The 18,498-nt window shown below is 34.2% G+C and overlaps 1 protein-coding gene across 2 annotated transcripts in view; it reads left to right on the top strand.

Annotated features, from left to right (window-relative positions):
• The window catches only part of KLHL1 (kelch like family member 1), a 362,590-nt gene that overhangs the window by 264,252 nt on the left and 79,840 nt on the right, over positions 1-18,498 (top strand). For both annotated transcript variants that reach the window (XM_049647049.1, XM_049647048.1), the window contains one exon: positions 7,235-7,459. In XM_049647049.1, the coding sequence (XP_049503006.1) occupies positions 7,235-7,459 (225 nt within the window). The remainder of the gene's footprint in view (positions 1-7,234; positions 7,460-18,498) is intronic.

Below are 18,498 nucleotides of genomic sequence, written 5' to 3'. Positions count from 1 at the left end.
TTTTTTTTTTTTTTTTTTTTTTAATGTTTATTTTTTAAGAGAGAGAAAGAGAGAGACAGAGTGCGAGCAGGGGAGGGACAGAGAGAGAGGTTGACACAGAATCTGAAATAGGCTCCAGGCTCTGAGCCATCACCACAGAGCCTGATGTGGGGCTCAGTCACACAGCACAAGATCCACGGAGCGTGAGATCATGATCTGACCTGAAGTAGGTCGCTTAACTGAGCCACCCAGGCGCCCCTCCTTGTCTATGTTAATGTCTGTGAAGCCTTGAGAAGAGAACCATGTCGTGGGTTCTCTTGAACCCACACAGCTATGCTTTAGTCATTGGTTCATCTCAAGTGCATTCCAGTATGAAGAGTAAGACAGGACTCCAAGTTTACTTATTTATTTTTCTCCAGAGAATAACTAGTTATCTTAAAACTAATTTTTAGTTAGTTTGTTTATGTATTTATTTATTTACTTTTAATAGAATTTATTGTCAATTAGCTAACATATAGTGTATACAGTGCACTCTTATCTTCAGGAGTAGATTCCTGTGATTTATCACTTACATACAACACCCAGTGCTCATCCCAACAAGTGCCCTCCTCAATGCCCATTACCCATTTTCCCTACCGCCCCCCCCACCCCCATCATGTTTTCCATTGGTTTAGACAGATACTTTTATTAAATTATAAATATCAAGTGTATTAAGGTTATGTCTGGCTTTCATTTCAGAGTTATGAATACAGTTATTTCCTTTGTCATAAAGCATTTTTAAATATTTCTATACTTATATAATGCTTTTTAAAACCTGGTAACCATTTTTCCCTTACTACTCCTTTGTTTTAGAAATTATCCAGCTTTTAAAAATGTATTTTTGATATTTCTATTTGAATTTCCAGAGAAATACAAATATAATTTCATAAATATTTTGTAAAAATATCATCATATTAATTGTGATTATATAAGATAATAATTCACATTTCTGAAAACAAGCCATCTTGTTCAAAATTAGTGTGATTCTTTCCATTCATTTTAATTGACATATTTCCATAAAGTTTTAATTTTTCTTTATCTAGAACTAGCCCCTATCTTGCTGATTTTTAGATAACTCACTTTTAGTGGTGCTAAAAGGTAAATTTAATTTTTCTAAAGAAATTACACTGATGTTTGCATTTTGCTTATATGATTAAACAACTTCCAGGAATCTTTTAAATTTTTCTAAGATTTTAATGGTAATAACATTTAACTATTAAGGTGCATTATTACATAAAATACAAATAACTAAAATTATGCTCCATACTTTTGTTTCTCCAAGCTATGAGTTAAGAACTTGGCATCTTTTGGCATTCCTGAATTTAGTGAAATTAATTTAAACTAAGTATAATGTTAGATTTTTTTAAGTAAAATTTTAGTTAGTTAACATCCAGTGCAATACTGGTTTTGGTAATAGAATTCAGTGATTCATCACTCACCTACAACACCCAGTGCTCATCACAACAAGTGCCCTCCTAAATACCCTCCATGTTTTTGAAATGTATATATCTACCTCAAAATTCAGCATTAAGTTTAATGATATATTTACATTTATATCTCTATGCATAGCTATGTATCAGTCTATTACCCCTTACAAATGGTTATATTTATAGAAGGGAGAAATGTGGAATTTTGTTGGATGTTTATCCAGCACATATGAAATTATTATGTGTGAAATGTTTATAATGCCATCCTTATAAAACATAACAAATTACCTAAAATGTAGTGACTTGCCTGTCTTTGAAAAATATTTTCCCTGCAGTGATATCTTTTATATTAGTGTAAGAATATTATCCCAAACTATATTTTCAATAAGTATATAGACACATGAAAGTCAATGAGAAGCTTATCCTATGAAAAATTCAAGAAATAAGTCATTCTTTATAATGCTATTTTATTTAAAGCCTGAAGTTTTATATTTTAAGTATCATAAAAAAATCTTTGCTTTTAAACTTTTCCAGTATGTTTCTCTCTATTTACTGCTTCCTTCAAGAGAATACATTCTAACATAATTTAACCTTTTCCTAATGATTTGATGTGCATGATTGTTCTATTTCAGTGAAAACACCATTTTTATTCTGGTTACTTCCTCACTGTCAGCTATTGCTGTTGTCAAAGGATCCAGATCACTCTCACTTGTTGGTTTGTAAAGTCTTGTGAGTAGGGTAATTGAGCTTATTAATAGTGCACTAAAATTATAGTAGAAAGGCTTTGTGAGAAGACCAGAGGCCCTTTCTTTTGAGTTGTATAAAAGAGCTTTAACTTCTTTATAGCTTTTTGTGACATTTTGTCAGTTCGGAAAACTATGATCATTTTATTCTGTGCTATGTTCAAGAGAAGTAAGGTTGCTAAATGATTGAGTTACATATATTGGAATAAGTCCTGCTACCGGTAATGCCAAAATGGAATGCGTATATATTAATTGCTATTGTTACAACTTAATCATATGTGACTGTATAATAAACAACTCTAAAGAGACCCAGAACCACACTTTGATAATATCTTGAACACTTATTCTAGGTTTGATATTTTGAGACAAGAGCCTGCTGTGTTTTTTTGTCATGAAGAAAATACTTTTGTATTTGCATTGTATAGATTACCTTCTAGTTATGTTGTTCAACTTGAAAAAAAAAATACCTGATAAATTTTTAAAATGCAAATTAAAACAAAGTACACGTTATTGCTGTGTACCAAATTACCACAAACAGTGGTTTAAAACAACGGTCATATTTTAGCTCACAGTTTTGTAAGTCAGAAGTTTAGGGTGGCATGGCTACATTCTCTGCTCTGGATGTCAAAAGCTGAAATCAAAGTGTTGGCTAGGGTTGTGGTCTCATCCAGAGCTGGAGGTCATCTCCCTGAAAGATTGCTTCCTTGCTGGCTGTCAAGTAAGGAACACTCCCAGCTCCTAGAGGCCACCCGTATCCCTTCTCATGTGGCCCCTTCCATTTTCACACCTGACCTGAGCAAGTCGAGTCCTGCTCATGCTTCGTATCTTTCTGACTTCCCCATCCACAACTAGCCAGAGAAATCTCTCCATGTTCAAGGGTTTATGAGATCAGGGCCAGCCAAGTTATCTCCCCATATTAAGGTGAACTGTGACACACAGCATAACAATCCAATGAAGTGATTTCTTATCACAATCCAGGAAATAGGTCATTAAATCTCAAGAAGGAGCATTTATAAAATTCTGCCTGCCACATGCATTAAGTGCAATTAACTTGTTCTATAACCAGGATAAGGTAGTAAATATGTGTTTATCAGAGTGGGCTCTAGAGCCAGCTTAATATTGCTGTTCAACTAGTTATTATCTGAGAGACACTGAGCAAGTTACTAAAGCTTTCTCTGATTCAGCTTCTTCTTCTATAAATTTGGCCTAATAATAATACCCATGTCATAATATTTTAATAAAAATCAAATGTACTAATACATGTAGATCTCTTAGAGCATAAGAAGTACTCAATAAATACTGTATACTAATTTGATTAGTATATTGGGACTAATGTCATATGGTCTCAAAAATGCCTGACATTTTATTTCACATTATTCAATATACCAAGAATGAGATGTATCTTTGAATTATATAACTCCATTAAGTTAGGAAGTTTTACAAATTTCCTTAGATTCTATTGAGTTACACTACACATTTTATAAAATAATATTGTTATTATACAAAGTTATAGCTCACAGAATAATAGTAAAATTCCCTACAAGAAATAATGCAAACTTCAAACTGCTTTACCATAGTAATCTAGAGTTTAAAATACAAAACAATAGGGATCTAACCAGTCCTAATATTGGTCCTCCATAGCCAGATGTTCTCATTATACCTGTTTTAATGAACCTAAACATTAATTAGTTGCTTACGTTTATGGTTTGGAGTCTCAAAGTAGGTGCTTTCCAGTTTATGAAAGTTGTCAGGACTCTATTGTGCCTGCAGTCACACATTCTAAAGTCATGCAGGCATTTGAGATAATTAGTGACAGTTTCATGACCTCCAAAGTAACTATATGTTAAAATAAGTTTTCCTTTTTAACATTTCAAATTTATGACTTATGACCACAATAGTTACTTATATTCTATTTTTAATTTACATAATGACAAATGGTACCTTTACGTCACATTTAACAGGGTAACATTTCTCAGTGAGAATGGCTTTGTCCTTCCTTTGACTCAGGCAACCACTAAGGAAATACATATACTCTGATGAACAAAGAAAACCAACCAAACCCATAAACAAATTTGTAAATTAAAATAAATAGTAATAATAGAATTGTGATGTTTATCCAGATAGCTAATGTAGGGTATACTGGTGAGAGAATTTCTTTTTCTTTTTTTTTTGTAATGTTTATTTATTTATTTTGAAAGAGAGAGCACAAGCAGGGAAGGGGCAGAGAGAGAATCTCAAGTAGGTTCAGTGTTGTCAGTGAAGAGCCCAGCATGGGACTAATTCCCACAAACCCCGTGATCATGACCAGAGCCAAAACCAAGAGTCAGACGCTCAACCGACTGAGCCACCCAGGCACTCCTGATGAGAGAATTTCTTAAAGAACATTATTATTAATAGCTTTCCTTAGAAAAAGAGGAAGCATATGCTTAACTTTGTGATCCTTAAAAACTAAATAAAATATTTATATTACATGCTGACTGAATGAGAAAATAATCAGATTGGCTACTATAAGTAAGTTCTACAAATCAAGAAATATTTCTTTGTTTTGTTCTACTAAACTTTCTATAACTATGCAAAGTCAAACAGCAGAGTGGAAATAGGTGTTGTCTTCTGGGGCAGGTAGAATATGGTTCCCCAAAGATATCTGTATCTGAATCCCCAGAATTCATGAATATGGTAGCTTACATAGAAAACTGTGGAAAAGTTTTAAGGTGGTGAAGAGAATTAAGTTTGCTAATTAGCTGACCATAAGCGGTCTATTCTACATTAAATAGGAATGTTCTGCATTAATTCAGATTATAAAGGGGTGGGCCTAAAGGAATCACAAAAATCTATGTCAGAGAAATGCAGTGCTTCTGGCTTTGAAAATGGAAGAAGGGGTCATAAGGAATATGGATGGCCTGTGAAAGATGGGAAAGGCAAGAAATTTACTTCTTCAAAGCCCCTGAAAGAAATGAAGCTCTGTCAACACCTTGATTTTAGCACAATAAGACCTATTTTGAACTTCTGACCTCCAGAGCTGTAAGGTGATAAATGTGTGGGTTTTTTTACGCCACTAAGTTTGACGTGATTTTTCATAGCAGCCATGGGAAATTAATACAGCTTCTAATTTGAAAAATGAAGACAGGATGTACTCAATTTCTGATGTAGCAATTTTAGGATAAAATACAGAGGTCACCTTTGAAGACTCAGTTCAAGGAAAAACACTGTAAAAGCAAAAAATCCTGCCATGTGTTGAGATTTAAGATACATCTAGCTTGTTTGGATGAGACTTTGAAACTGAAATCAATCTTCACTTTTCCCTTTGAATAACAACACCTTTGGTTGCTCAGAAGCCATTAATTTCATGCATTCCCAATTATTTTCTCTTAGAAGGATGACTAGACCTTAATTTCTGTGCAAAGGTTTTGACCAAGGTTTTGGACAGTATGGAAAGTACAGTTGTACAAATAATTCTTTGTCTACCTGTATCTGCAAAATATGAGTCTCATGAAATTGGGTTCATTGGGATTAGGTTACACTATTCCACCAATATTTGTCAAGAGTTAGTCATAAGAGAGAGGTACTTCCATATAACTTAATTTTAGTGAAGCATTCGTGAATACCAATGCCATCAAGCTTTGAGAATTCAGATGACCTTGAAATTATTCAGTGGTTTAGTTCACCTTGGAATTTTGTTTTGTACATGGATGAATAAATCATCAAATATAAAATATAATAAATATACTTAAGCATATCTTATGTTACTAATCAGTATAAGTGACTTTTCTGAACATTACAATTTATGTTTATTCTAAAAATAATAGTTCTAATCTTATAATGCCTCATATTTAGTTATATGGAAATTAGCTCATATTTTTATTAACTTAAAAAACATTAAATGCATCTAACCTAGTATCTATATTATTATTGCTTTGCTACCTTTGGATAACATTTGAGCATTTACTCAATTTTACTCATTTTATTTCAATTAGCAAAATTTCCCCTACCAAGTTGTTCATATTTGTTTAGTTCCTTGCTGGTTACTTTCTAAATAACAAGTGAATACCCTGAGGAATACTTTCCCTAGTTTGCAAGCTTTTATTATGTTACAAGTAAAATAGATCTTTGGTGAGTATGTGAAAAGTACACAAGAATGTTGACTCCCTTTGTAGGGATATTTAATCATTGAAGATAAAGCACTGGTGAATGTGAATCTGAACACTAAGATCAAACACTGAAAAGCAAGAGTAGTGTTTTGTTAGCTATGGTTTATCATATAAACATTTGTGAACTTGTTCAAGGCAGACATTTTTAATGTGAAATGTGTAACCAAATCTATAAAAACATATCTCATCAGCAATTTAACTTATTTCTGCTTTCAATTTCTATATGGCAAGTTAGATTTATTCCATTTCTCAGATTTATGTATAAAAAGCTTTTAGGAAAGATAAGCTATTTTATTTAGAGATTGTAACATGATTGATAAGGATAGAAAATCAGTTTAGTCTCTACATTCTATTAAGCTATTCCCCAGATACATTTTTTAAAAGAAGATCTTAAAAGGCATAGCTGACATTTGTTTACATAACCTCAAATTGACTTTTAAAATGTTCTGTTATTTTAAGGCATAAAACAAATTTAAAGAGAAACATGGTAAATAATTTATTAAATTCACTTCACTTTCAGAAACTGTACAGAGATTATACAGAAATTATACTAGGATTATGTTACTTTTTTATGGCAAACAGTGACATAAAAAAGTTGTAAAATCTGACAGAACTGTGCCATGACCAACAATAATTCTATTGAACCAATAGTTTAGCCATGAGACCATTATAACATTCAAACAAGTTATAAATTCGTGTCTACTTTGATAATTAGTTTCTGCCAAGGAGAAGAAATAATGTAGTTAAAATACTACTCCCTTTAGTTTTCTGCCACATTGTCTTTAAGAAAAATAAGTGTGACAAGAGTATTTTCACATCTGAATTTGTACACTGTCTTGGGCAGGTTGTGTGTTATATTAGTAGTAAATGGTGATTGTTTGATTTTATGTTTCATCAGGAGCTACAACCATAGAGAAATATGACCTCAGAACAAATTTGTGGATCCAGGCAGGAATGATGAATGGCAGGAGACTGCAGTTTGGTGTGGCTGTTATTGATGACAAACTCTTTGTAATTGGAGGTCGAGATGGCTTAAAGACATTGAACACTGTTGAATGTTACAATCCCAAAACCAAGACTTGGACTGTCTTACCACCAATGTCAACACATAGACATGGTCTAGGTAAGATCTCTTACTTTATTGATATTATTTTTAGAAACATTTATTGATAGTTAAAATGCATGTTAAAAATATATTACTGTCATTAATTATCATTAACTTTAGATAAATTATGAGCTTATTTGGAGCATTCTTTCTAAGTTCTTGACATTTTCTTGTGTTGACTAATGTGCATTAAACTGTTGAGAAGGATGTCAAAGATACCAAAATGAGTAGACCTCAAGCAATCCTCAAAGTTTTCACAATCTGACTTTCATACAACATGTAAAGTTCAATATGAAAAAATAAAAAGTAGAACTATCATGGAGAGGCCAGAGTAATGTTGCCCAGAGGAAAAAATAGTTAATGTGCATTGAGGAAAACTTAATTAAGGTGGCTCACTCCACTTCCATAACTAGCCTACCCATACCTTTGCATGTAATTAATTCCACCTTGAAAAATCTGTGGGGAAAGAGCAATACAGTTTAGAGAAAGAATAACGTATCAATTGGCACCAGGGATCATTAACATAGGATTCAACCGATTTCTCCTGTGGAAGAACCTGGAGATGCAGAGAACTATATTGAGATTCAGATGATCTGGGTGTGAGTCTTGAATCTACCGTATTGACATGATTTGAGGACGGCACTTAAACTATAAGACTTCAATTTCAAGACTTGCCACCAATTCAAAGTTATTAAGTAGATAAAAATATAATTATAATGTTATGAAATCACTGTGTGAATTGTAAAGTCCTATACAAATATTTGAAAAGAGGAACGAAATAAAGGTGAACAGTTCCTGAATTTGTACTTGTACCATGGGGATTATAAAGAGAAGTACAAATGACTTTTTTTGAATAACTGAAATATGGCAAGTAGTCAATTAAGTGTCTTTCATGTATTTAGAATATACATATTAGAGAGCTATCCAGGTTTAATTGCAAATTCATTGATTTAGACATTCATAGGCAAGCAAAATTATAGAACATTTCTAAAATACATATTAATGCTAGTTCAATTTTGATATCTCTAGCACTGCACTTCCCATTCTTGTTTACTCTACCATCAATTTAAGCAAACATTAAATAAATAAATAAATAAATAAATAAATAAAATAGGTCTGAACTATTTCATCTTTTAGCTTACCTCCCTTTTTTCACATTAGGTATTAGTAAATTAAGGAATAGTAATAAATATATGAAAACCTTTTCAAGTTCTAAAATTTTTTGCTTTAAATAATAACTATATAATTTATTTAAATCACATGGAACCAAGTTATAATATGAAAATATTAACAGCAAATTATTCTTCCCAGGTAACATTCATGAGTATTAAAGGTTTCTTACATGATTGTTTTTCAAATATAATGGAGGATTTGTGCTTTTATATCCATGTAAAAGCTATATGTGTTGTTTTAGTTATCTAGCTATCTAATTACCTATGTTTCTGTTTGAGTGGAATGTAGAGAATAAGCACTCTGGTTTAGAATGTTTAGAATTTAATGTCTCCTTCTTCCTTTTTGTTTTCGACAATCCAGTAATTTTCTATTAAGGTGTACTAAGGTTCAATTATGTAGGTTATTTGCATGCTAAGAGAACATACTTGAAAAAATTTCACCGAGAATACATCTTATGCTATATAATTTCAAGTGTTTAAAGTGTACAAGGTGATGGTGTGCCTCCAAATTCTGTCACACAGCGTCCTCTCCTCTAGGCGTCAGGACTGGACAAAATGGTAACCTGGGGTGTGGTCTTTCAGTTTTTCTAATTTCCTAAACGGTTCATTGTAAAGGTTCAGGTGGAAGTAAGGCTGCACAGTAAATGACATGAGCTAATAAGTATTTCAGGTATCTGAAATGTAGTGCAGCATTTCTCACAAGTTTTGGGGACCCAATACTAACTGTAGTAGTCCACTATTTTCATTCCTAGCCCTCCCTTGCTTTGTGTTTTTCATTCTGTTTCGTTTCTATTATCAAGTGGCTCACCTCTCCTCCATATCTTATGCCATTGGTTTCCTGTTTTACTTCCTAGGGGCTATTGCTTCCTGTCAGTTTTTTTTTTTTTTTAATTCTCTCCTACAATACTCCCCAAGATCTGTCCTTGTTGAATTAGTAGATAGAGCATCATTTCTGGACACAATTCTCATCCCAGAGTGCTTCATAGATTGCTAGCAATGCCCAGTACATAGAAAGCTGCCTTCAACTTGGAGGCCAATCCAAGCTCTAATCAGCTGAAGCCAGATTGATAGCAATGCAAGATACATGTGTGTTTCCTGATGAAGTTGAATGTTTCCTTTATGATCAATCACATTCCTTATGATCAGTTGAATCTCAGAAGTTCATCATTCTATGTCATACTCAAATGCAATAAGCCTCCTTGGCCCAAGATTTCTGTCCCTTCGATATACACATCAATCTTTGATTTACCTTCTCCCGGGGACTCCTATTACCTTGATGTTGATATTTCTTATTTAATTCACCATATCTTTCTAGTTTAATTTTGTATGTTTTCTTTTATCCCTTCCTATTGGCTAATTTTAATATCTAGCCCTCCAAATTGTCCTTAATCTTCATGCATCATGATATTTCTCCCATATATTGATGTCTTGATTTTAATTAATTTTTTTCACAAACTCGTTATTCCTGCTTGGTAATTCACTATAATTGCTTTCTTCTTCCATGGTATTAATATTCCTCCCTGTCTCTGTGAGGCTATTTATTATACCTATTTCAAATTCCTATCTGCCTCTTTACTTCTTTTTTGTTTATTATATGTGATCATCTTCCTTCTCTTCCTCAAATTCCTCTTTCAGCTCTCCTCTTACTCTTCTCTTTTTCCTGTTAGTCATCCTTTTTATCCTCCTCCTGTTGCTGTTCTTTTTCTCCCTCCGCTTCGGCTTCTGCTTCCCCTTCTTCCCCATATCTATTTTTTCTTTCTCCTTTTTTTTCTTATTCTCTTCTAATTTTATTTTAACAGTAGTTGTAACCATGGAAATGTGTAATTTTTAACTGTATTTTTAACTGTAATTTTTAAGTCATATGAATATATCAGACACTTTGGCTAATTGGATGGAAGTTAAGGCATATGCCATTCTTTGTGCCCTCTCAAAACATTCAGGACTGGATGGGAGGGTTATGCCAGGGCGTGGAGCCCTGACCTCGCAAGCTGATTTTGTGCAACCTATCGGCTATTATTCCTGACATGTAACCCTCAGGGACACATCTGTTTACTTTCACTTGCAAATAAATGTCCTTATGCCTTTCTTCTTTATCTGTGATGCCCTAACTATAGGACTGGGAGCTTGGATAGGAAGGGAATGTTCTGAACCAGTAAGTCTATTTGCTTCCGCTGTTAACAGTTCTTCCTTTAAGCTGGGCTCTGACGACATTCTGATGTCATCCAGCCAATTATGGCAGGCTCTTGATGGGTTCTGCTCTCTTGCTGCCAAGCAATGTAGAGGGTTCACTGGTTGTTCTTTTGACCACATCAAAAAAGCACAAATCAAATTTTCCTCCGAGATATTCCCCCATTGCAGTGCCATGAATTTTTGTCTCAGTAAGTTACAACTAACTTTTGTTTTTCTAATTATTTTTTACAGTGTCAATGTTTGTTTTTCAAAAACGCACCATGACCTTCCCTTTATGTAATCCCTGGTATTTGGTTTGAATGTAAATCAACATCCTTCTGTGCTAGTTTTTTATTTGTTCAGAAATTAGAATGTCCCATTTTATTTGCCATATAATCAGTACTTATTCTGCGATATGCAGTGAAATTACAAAATTGACTATGTAATCCCATGTTATGCATTCAAATGACTAGAAGTAACAGGCTAAAGTAAAACTTAAAAATATGTAAAATATATAAAAATATAATATATATGTGTATGTATATGTGTGTATGTATATATATATATATATATATATATATATATATACATGTATGTATAAAATTCAAGACATTTTTGACCTGTATGGCTTTTTTTTCTCACTTGATTTGTATAGGAAAAACAAAACCTTGAATTATTTTTTGAGAAAGTCACATGAGTTCCTTGGTTTCTAAAGATGATTATGTGGCCAAAAATGTTTCATAGCTATCAATAAATGAAGAAAACTCCTTCTGCTGCATAAAATAGCATAGAAAACTTATATGCTTATTAAGTCTGTGATGTCAAGGGAGCAATGCATCTGCCTAGAGAATTAAACTAATTAAGACCACAGTTCTCTCAATATGCTAAGAGTTTTTATTTTGGCATTTATGTCTTTGAAGCACATAATCCACATATCATGACTTTTTTGCACCACATTTTATATTATATAAAACTGAATAAGACATTACTACAATACAGTGCTTGCAATTATGTCTTTTCAGGAGAAATTGATAAAGAGTAAGATAGCTGTGGATTATTGTGGATTTTCTACATGCTAGGAACCAATGTTGTATGTTAAACATATGGTAGGAGTTGTTTTTATTTTTATTTTGTTTAGTTTCCAATTCAGGTAAAATCCACACACCGTAAATTCAAGTTTTAAAGTGTAGAATTGAGTGCTTTTGAGTATATTTACAGTTGTGCAGCCATCACCACTATTAAATTCCAAAATATTTTTATTATCTTTTTAAAAAAATAGTTTTATATTTATTTATTTTTTTCAGAGAGAAAGAGACAGTGTGAGCAGGGGAGGGGAAGATCTATTTCTATTTACATCATAAATAGAAAGACATTTGGGTTGTTTCCACTTTTGGACTATTATGAATAAAATAAAACTGCTATGAACATTCATGTATGCCTTTTTTCTGTACTATGTTTTCAATTCTCTTATAGATATAGATAGATACAGATAGATATAGATATAGATGATATAGATATAGATAGATATAGGAGTGGAATCGTTGAGTCATATTGTAACTCTATATTTTATTTCTGGAGGAACTGCTGATTGGTTTTCAGAATGGTTGCACCATTTTCTATCCTCTCAGTACAAATTTCTCCACATCCCTGCCAACACTTATTATCCTTTCTTTTTATATTGTAATTATCTAAGTATATATGAAATGGTATCTCACTGTGGTTTTACATGCATTTCCTACTGAATAATTTTAAAAAACTTTTTCTGTGCTTATTGACATTTACTCATATTCTTTGGAGAAATATCTATTCAAACGTTTTGTCTATTTTTTGTTTAGATTGTTTTCACTGTCGAATTTAATAGTTCTTTGTATATTCTGAAAATGTCTTCTGTTAGATATGAGTTTTCAAATATTTTTATACATTATATGCATTCTATTTTAACTATCTTGACAGTGTCCTTTGAAGCACAAAAATTATTAACTTAATGAAGTTCAAATTATTTCTCTTTTCTTTTTTTCACATAATATTTTAATTAATTTATTTTTCAATCTATGTCCAAGTTATTTAGCATATAGTGCAACAATGATTTCAGGAGTAGATTCCTTAATGCCCCTTACCCGTTTAGACCGTCCCCCCTCCCACAACTCCTCCAGCAACCCTCTGTTTATTCTCCATATTTAAGAGTCTCTTATGTTTTGTCCCCCTCCCTGTTTTTTTATATTATTTTTGCTTCCCTTCCCTTATGTTCATCTGTTTTGTATCTTAAAGTCCTCATATGAGTGAAGTCATATGATTTTTGTCTTTCTCTGACTGACTAATTTCACTTAGCATAATACCTTCTAGTTCCATCCACAAGGTTGCAAATGGCAAGATTTCATTCCCTGTGATTGCTGAGTAATATTCCATTGTATATATATACCACATCTTTATCCATTCATCCATCAATGGACATTTGGGCTCTTTCCATACTTTGGCTATTGTTGATAGTGCTGTTATAAACATTGGGGTGCATGTGCCCCTTCGAAACAGCACATCTGTATCCCTTGGATAAATACCTAGTAGTGCAATTGCTGGGTTATAGGGTTTTTTCTTTTATTTCTAACGCTTTCGGTGACATATCCAAGAAAATGTTGTCTAATCTATGGTCATGAAAATTTATGCCTATGTTTTCTTTTAGAAATGTGATACTTTTAGTACTTAAATTTAAGAATACAGTTCATTTTGAGTTAGTTTTTGCACATGGTGTGAAGAAGCAATTTGACTTCATTCTTTTGCATGTTGTCTCAGCACCATTTGTTAAAAAAAAACAATAATAAACTTTCTTTCTCATTGAATTGTCTTTTTAAATTTAATTTTATATTTACTTATTTATTCTTAATCTGAGTATAATTAACATACCATGTTGTATTAGTTTTAGGTGGGCAATATAGTGATACAACAATCTATACATTACTCAGTACTCATATGATTTATTCTCCTTTTCCCATTTCCCCCATCCCCCACCCACCTCCCCTCTGAATACCACCAGTTTGTTCTCTATATTTAAGAGTCAGTTGTTTTGTTTATCTTTTTCTCATTGTTGTTGGTCATTCATTTCATTTCTTAAAATCCACATATGAATAAAATAATGTGGTATTTGTCTAAAGAAAGCCATCAGGAATCCACGATGGCTCGGCTTGAAGAGGCAGAGGAGAGAATAGGTGAACTAGAAGATAAAGTTATGGAGAAAGAGGAAGCTGAAAGAAAGAGAGATAAAAAAATCCAGGAGTATGAGGGGAAAATTAGAGAACTAAGTGATACACTAAAAAAAAATAATATACGCATAATTGGTATCCCAGAGGAGGAAGAGAGAGGGAAAGGTGCTGAAGGGGTACTTGAACAAATTATAGCTGAGAACTTCCCTGAACTGGGGAAGGAAAAAGGCATTGAAATCCAAGAGGCACAGAGAACTCCCTTCAGACGTAACTTGAATCAATCTTCTGCACGACATATCATAGTGAAACTGGCAAAATAGAAGGATAAAGAGAAAATTCTGAAAGCAGCAAGGGATAAACGTGCCCTCACTTATAAAGGGAGACCTATAAGACTCGTGACTGATCTCTCCTTTGAAACTTGGCAGGCCAGAAAGGCTTGGCACGATATCTACAGTGTGCTAAACAGAAAAAATATGCAGCCGAGAATCCTTTATCCAGCAAGTCTGTCATTTAGAATAGAAGGAGAGATAAAGGTCTTCCCAAACAAACAAAAACTGAAGGAATTTGTCACCACGAAACCAGCCCTACAAGAGATCCTAAGGGGGATCCTGTGAGACAAAGTACCAGAGACATCACTACAAGCATAAAACATACAGACATCACAATGACTCTAAACCCATATCTTTCTATAATAACACTGAATGTAAATGGATTAAATGCGCCAACTAAAAGACATAGGGTATCAGAATGGATAAAAAAACAAGACCCATCTATTTGCTGTCTACAAGAGACTCATTTTAGATCTGAGGACACCTTTAGATTGAGAGTGAGGGGATGGAGAACTATTTATCATGCTCCTGGAAGCCAAAAGAAAGCTGGAGTAGCCATACTTATATCAGACAAACTAGACTTTAAATTAAAGGCTGTAACAAGAGATGAAGAAGGGCATTATATAATAATCACAGGGTCTATCCACCAGGAAGAGCTAACTATTATAAATGTCTATGCGCCAAATACCCGAGCCCCCAGATATATAAAACAATTACTCATAAACATAAGCAACCTTATTGATAAGAATGTGGTCATTGCAGGGGACTTTAACACCCCACTTACAGAAATGGATAGATCATCTAGACACACGGTCAATAAAGAAACAAGGGCCCTGAATGATACATTGGATCAGATGGACTTGACAGATATATTTAGAACTCTGCATCCCAAAGCAACAGAATATACTTTCTTCTCGAGTGCACATGGAACATTCTCCAAGATAGATCATATACTGGGTCACAAAACAGCCCTTCATAAGTTTACAAGAATTGAAATTATACCATGCATACTTTCAAACCACAATGCTATGAAGCTTGAAATCAACCACAGGAAAAAGTCTGGAAAACCTCCAAAAGCATGGAGGTTAAAGAACACCCTACTAACGAATGAGTGGGTCAACCAGGCAATTAGAGAAGAAATTAAAATATACATGGAAACAAACGAAAATGAAAATACAACAATCCAAACGCTTTGGGATGCAGCGAAGGCAGTCCTGAGAGGAAAATACATTGCAATCCAGGCCTATCTCAAGAAACAAGAAAAATCCCAAATACAAAATCTAACAGCACACCTAAAGGAAATAGAAGCAGAACAGCAAAGGCAGCCTAAACCCAGCAGAAGAAGAGAAATAATAAAGATCAGAGCAGAAATAAACAATATAGAATCTAAAAAAACGGTAGAGCAGATCAACGAAACCAAGAGTTGGTTTTTTGAAAAAATAAACAAAATTGACAAACCTCTAGCCAGGCTTCTCAAAAAGAAAAGGGAGATGACCCAAATAGATAAAATCATGAATGAAAATGGAATGATTACAACCAATCCCTCAGAGATACAAACAATTATCAGGGAATACTATGAAAAATTATATGCCAGCAAATTGGACAACCTGGAAGAAATGGACAAATTTCTAAACACCCACACTCTTCCAAAACTCAATCAGGAGGAAATAGAAAGCTTGAACAGACCCATAACCAGCGAAGAAATTGAATCGGTTATCAAAAATCTCCCAACAAATAAGAGTCCAGGACCAGATGGCTTCCCAGGGGAGTTCTACCAGCATTTAAAGCAGAGATAATACCTATCCTTCTCAAGCTATTCCAAGAAATAGAAAGGGAAGGAAAACTTCCAGACTCATTCTATGAAGCCAGTATTACTTTGATTCCTAAACCAGACAGAGACCCAGTAAAAAAAGAGAACTACAGGCCAATATCCCTGATGAATATGGATGCAAAAATTCTTAATAAGATACTAGCAAATCGAATTCAACAGCATATAAAAAGAATTATTCACCATGATCAAGTGGGATTCATTCCTGGGATGCAGGGCTGGTTCAACATTCGCAAATCGATCAACGTGATACATCACATTAACAAAAAAAAAGAGAAGAACCATATGATCCTGTCAATCGATGCAGAAAAGGCCTTTGACAAAATCCAGCACCCTTTCTTAATAAAAACCCTTGAGAAAGTCGGGATAGAAGGAACATACTTAAAGATCATAAAGGCCATTTATGAAAAGCCCACAGCTAACATCATCCTCAACGGGGAAAAACTGAGAGCTTTTTCCCTGAGATCAGGAACACGACAGGGATGCCCACTGTCACCGCTGTTGTTTAATATAGTGCTGGAAGTTCTAGCATCAGCAATCAGACAACAAAAGGAAATCAAAGGCATCAAAATTGGCAAAGACGAAGTCAAGCTTTCGCTTTTTGCAGATGACATGATATTATACATGGAAAATCCGATAGACTCCACCAAAAGTCTGCTAGAACTGATACATGAATTCAGCAAAGTTGCAGGATACAAAATCAATGTGCAGAAATCAGTTGCATTCTTATACACTAACAATGAAGCAACAGAAAGACAAATGAAGAAACTGATCCCATTCACAATTGCACCAAGAAGCATAAAATACCTAGGAATAAATCTAACCAAAGATGTAAAAGATCTGTATGCTGAAAACTATAGAAAGCTTATGCAGGTAATTGAAGAAGATATAAAGAAATGGAAAGACATTCCCTGCTCATGGATTGGAAGAATAAATATTGTCAAAATGTCAATACTACCCAAAGCTATCTACACATTCAATGCAATCCCAATCAAAATTGCACCAGCATTCTTCTCGAAACTAGAACAAGCAATCCTAAAATTCATATGGAACCGCAAAAGGCCCCGAATAGCCAAAGTAATTTTGAAGAAGAAGACCAAAGCAGGAGGCATCACAATCCCAGACTTTAGCCTCTACTACAAAGCTGTCATCATCAAGTCAGCATGGTATTGGCATAAAAACAGACACATAGACCAATGGAATAGAATAGAAACCCCAGAACTAGACCCACAAACGTATGGCCAACTCATCTTTGACAAAGCAGGAAAGAACATCCAATGGAAAAAAGACAGTCTCTTTAACAAATGGTGCTGGGAGAACTGGACAGCAACATGCAGAAGGTTGAAACTAGACCACTTTCTCACACCAGTCACAAAAATAAACTCAAAATGGATAAAGGACCTGAATGTGAGACAGGAAACCATCAAAACCTTAGAGGAGAAAGCAGGAAAAGACCTCTCTGACCTCAGCCGTAGCAATCTCTTACTCGGCACATCCCCAAAGGCAAGGGAATTAAAAGCAAAAGTGAATTACTGGGACCTTATGAAGAGAAAAAGCTTCTGCACAGCAAAGGAAACAACCAACAAAACTAAAAGGCAACCAACGGAATGGGAAAAGATATTTGCAAATGACACATCGGACAAAGGGCTAGTATCCAAAATCTATAAAGAGCTCATCAAACTCCACACCCGAAAAACAAATAACCCAGTGAAGAAATGGGCAGAAAACATGAATAGACACTTCTCTAAAGAAGACATCCGGATGGCCAACAGGCACATGAAAAGATGTTCAACGTCGCTCCTTATCAGGGAAATACAAATCAAAACCACACTCAGATATCACCTCACGCCAGTCAGAGTGGCCAAAATGAAGAAATCAGGAGACTATAGATGCTGGAGAGGATGTGGAGAAACAGGAACCCTCTTGCACTGTTGGTGGGAATGCAAATTGGTGCAGCCGCTCTGGAAAGCAGTGTGGAGGTTCCTCAGAAAATTAAAAATAGACCTACCCTATGACCCAGCAATAGCACTGCTAGGAATTTATCCAAGGGATACAGGAGTACTGATGCATAGGGGCACCTGTACCCCAATGTTTATAGCGGCACTCTCAACAATAGCCAAATTATGGAAAGAGCCTAAATGTCCATCAACTGATGAATGGATAAAGAAATTGTGGTTTATATACACAATGGAATACTACGTGGCAATGAGAAAAAATGAAATATGGCCTTTTGTAGCAACATGGATGGAACTGGAGAGTGTGATGCTAAGTGAAATAAGCCATACAGAGAAAGACAGATACCATATGGTTTCACTCTTATGTGGATCCTGAGAAACATAACAGAAACCCATGGGGGAGGGGAAGG

The sequence above is a fragment of the Panthera uncia genome (assembly GCF_023721935.1).
Source record: "Panthera uncia isolate 11264 chromosome A1 unlocalized genomic scaffold, Puncia_PCG_1.0 HiC_scaffold_16, whole genome shotgun sequence".
Classification (NCBI taxonomy): domain Eukaryota; kingdom Metazoa; phylum Chordata; class Mammalia; order Carnivora; family Felidae; genus Panthera; species Panthera uncia.
Note: the sequence above shows the minus strand (reverse complement) of the source record. Positions and strands in the feature narration are given on the sequence as shown.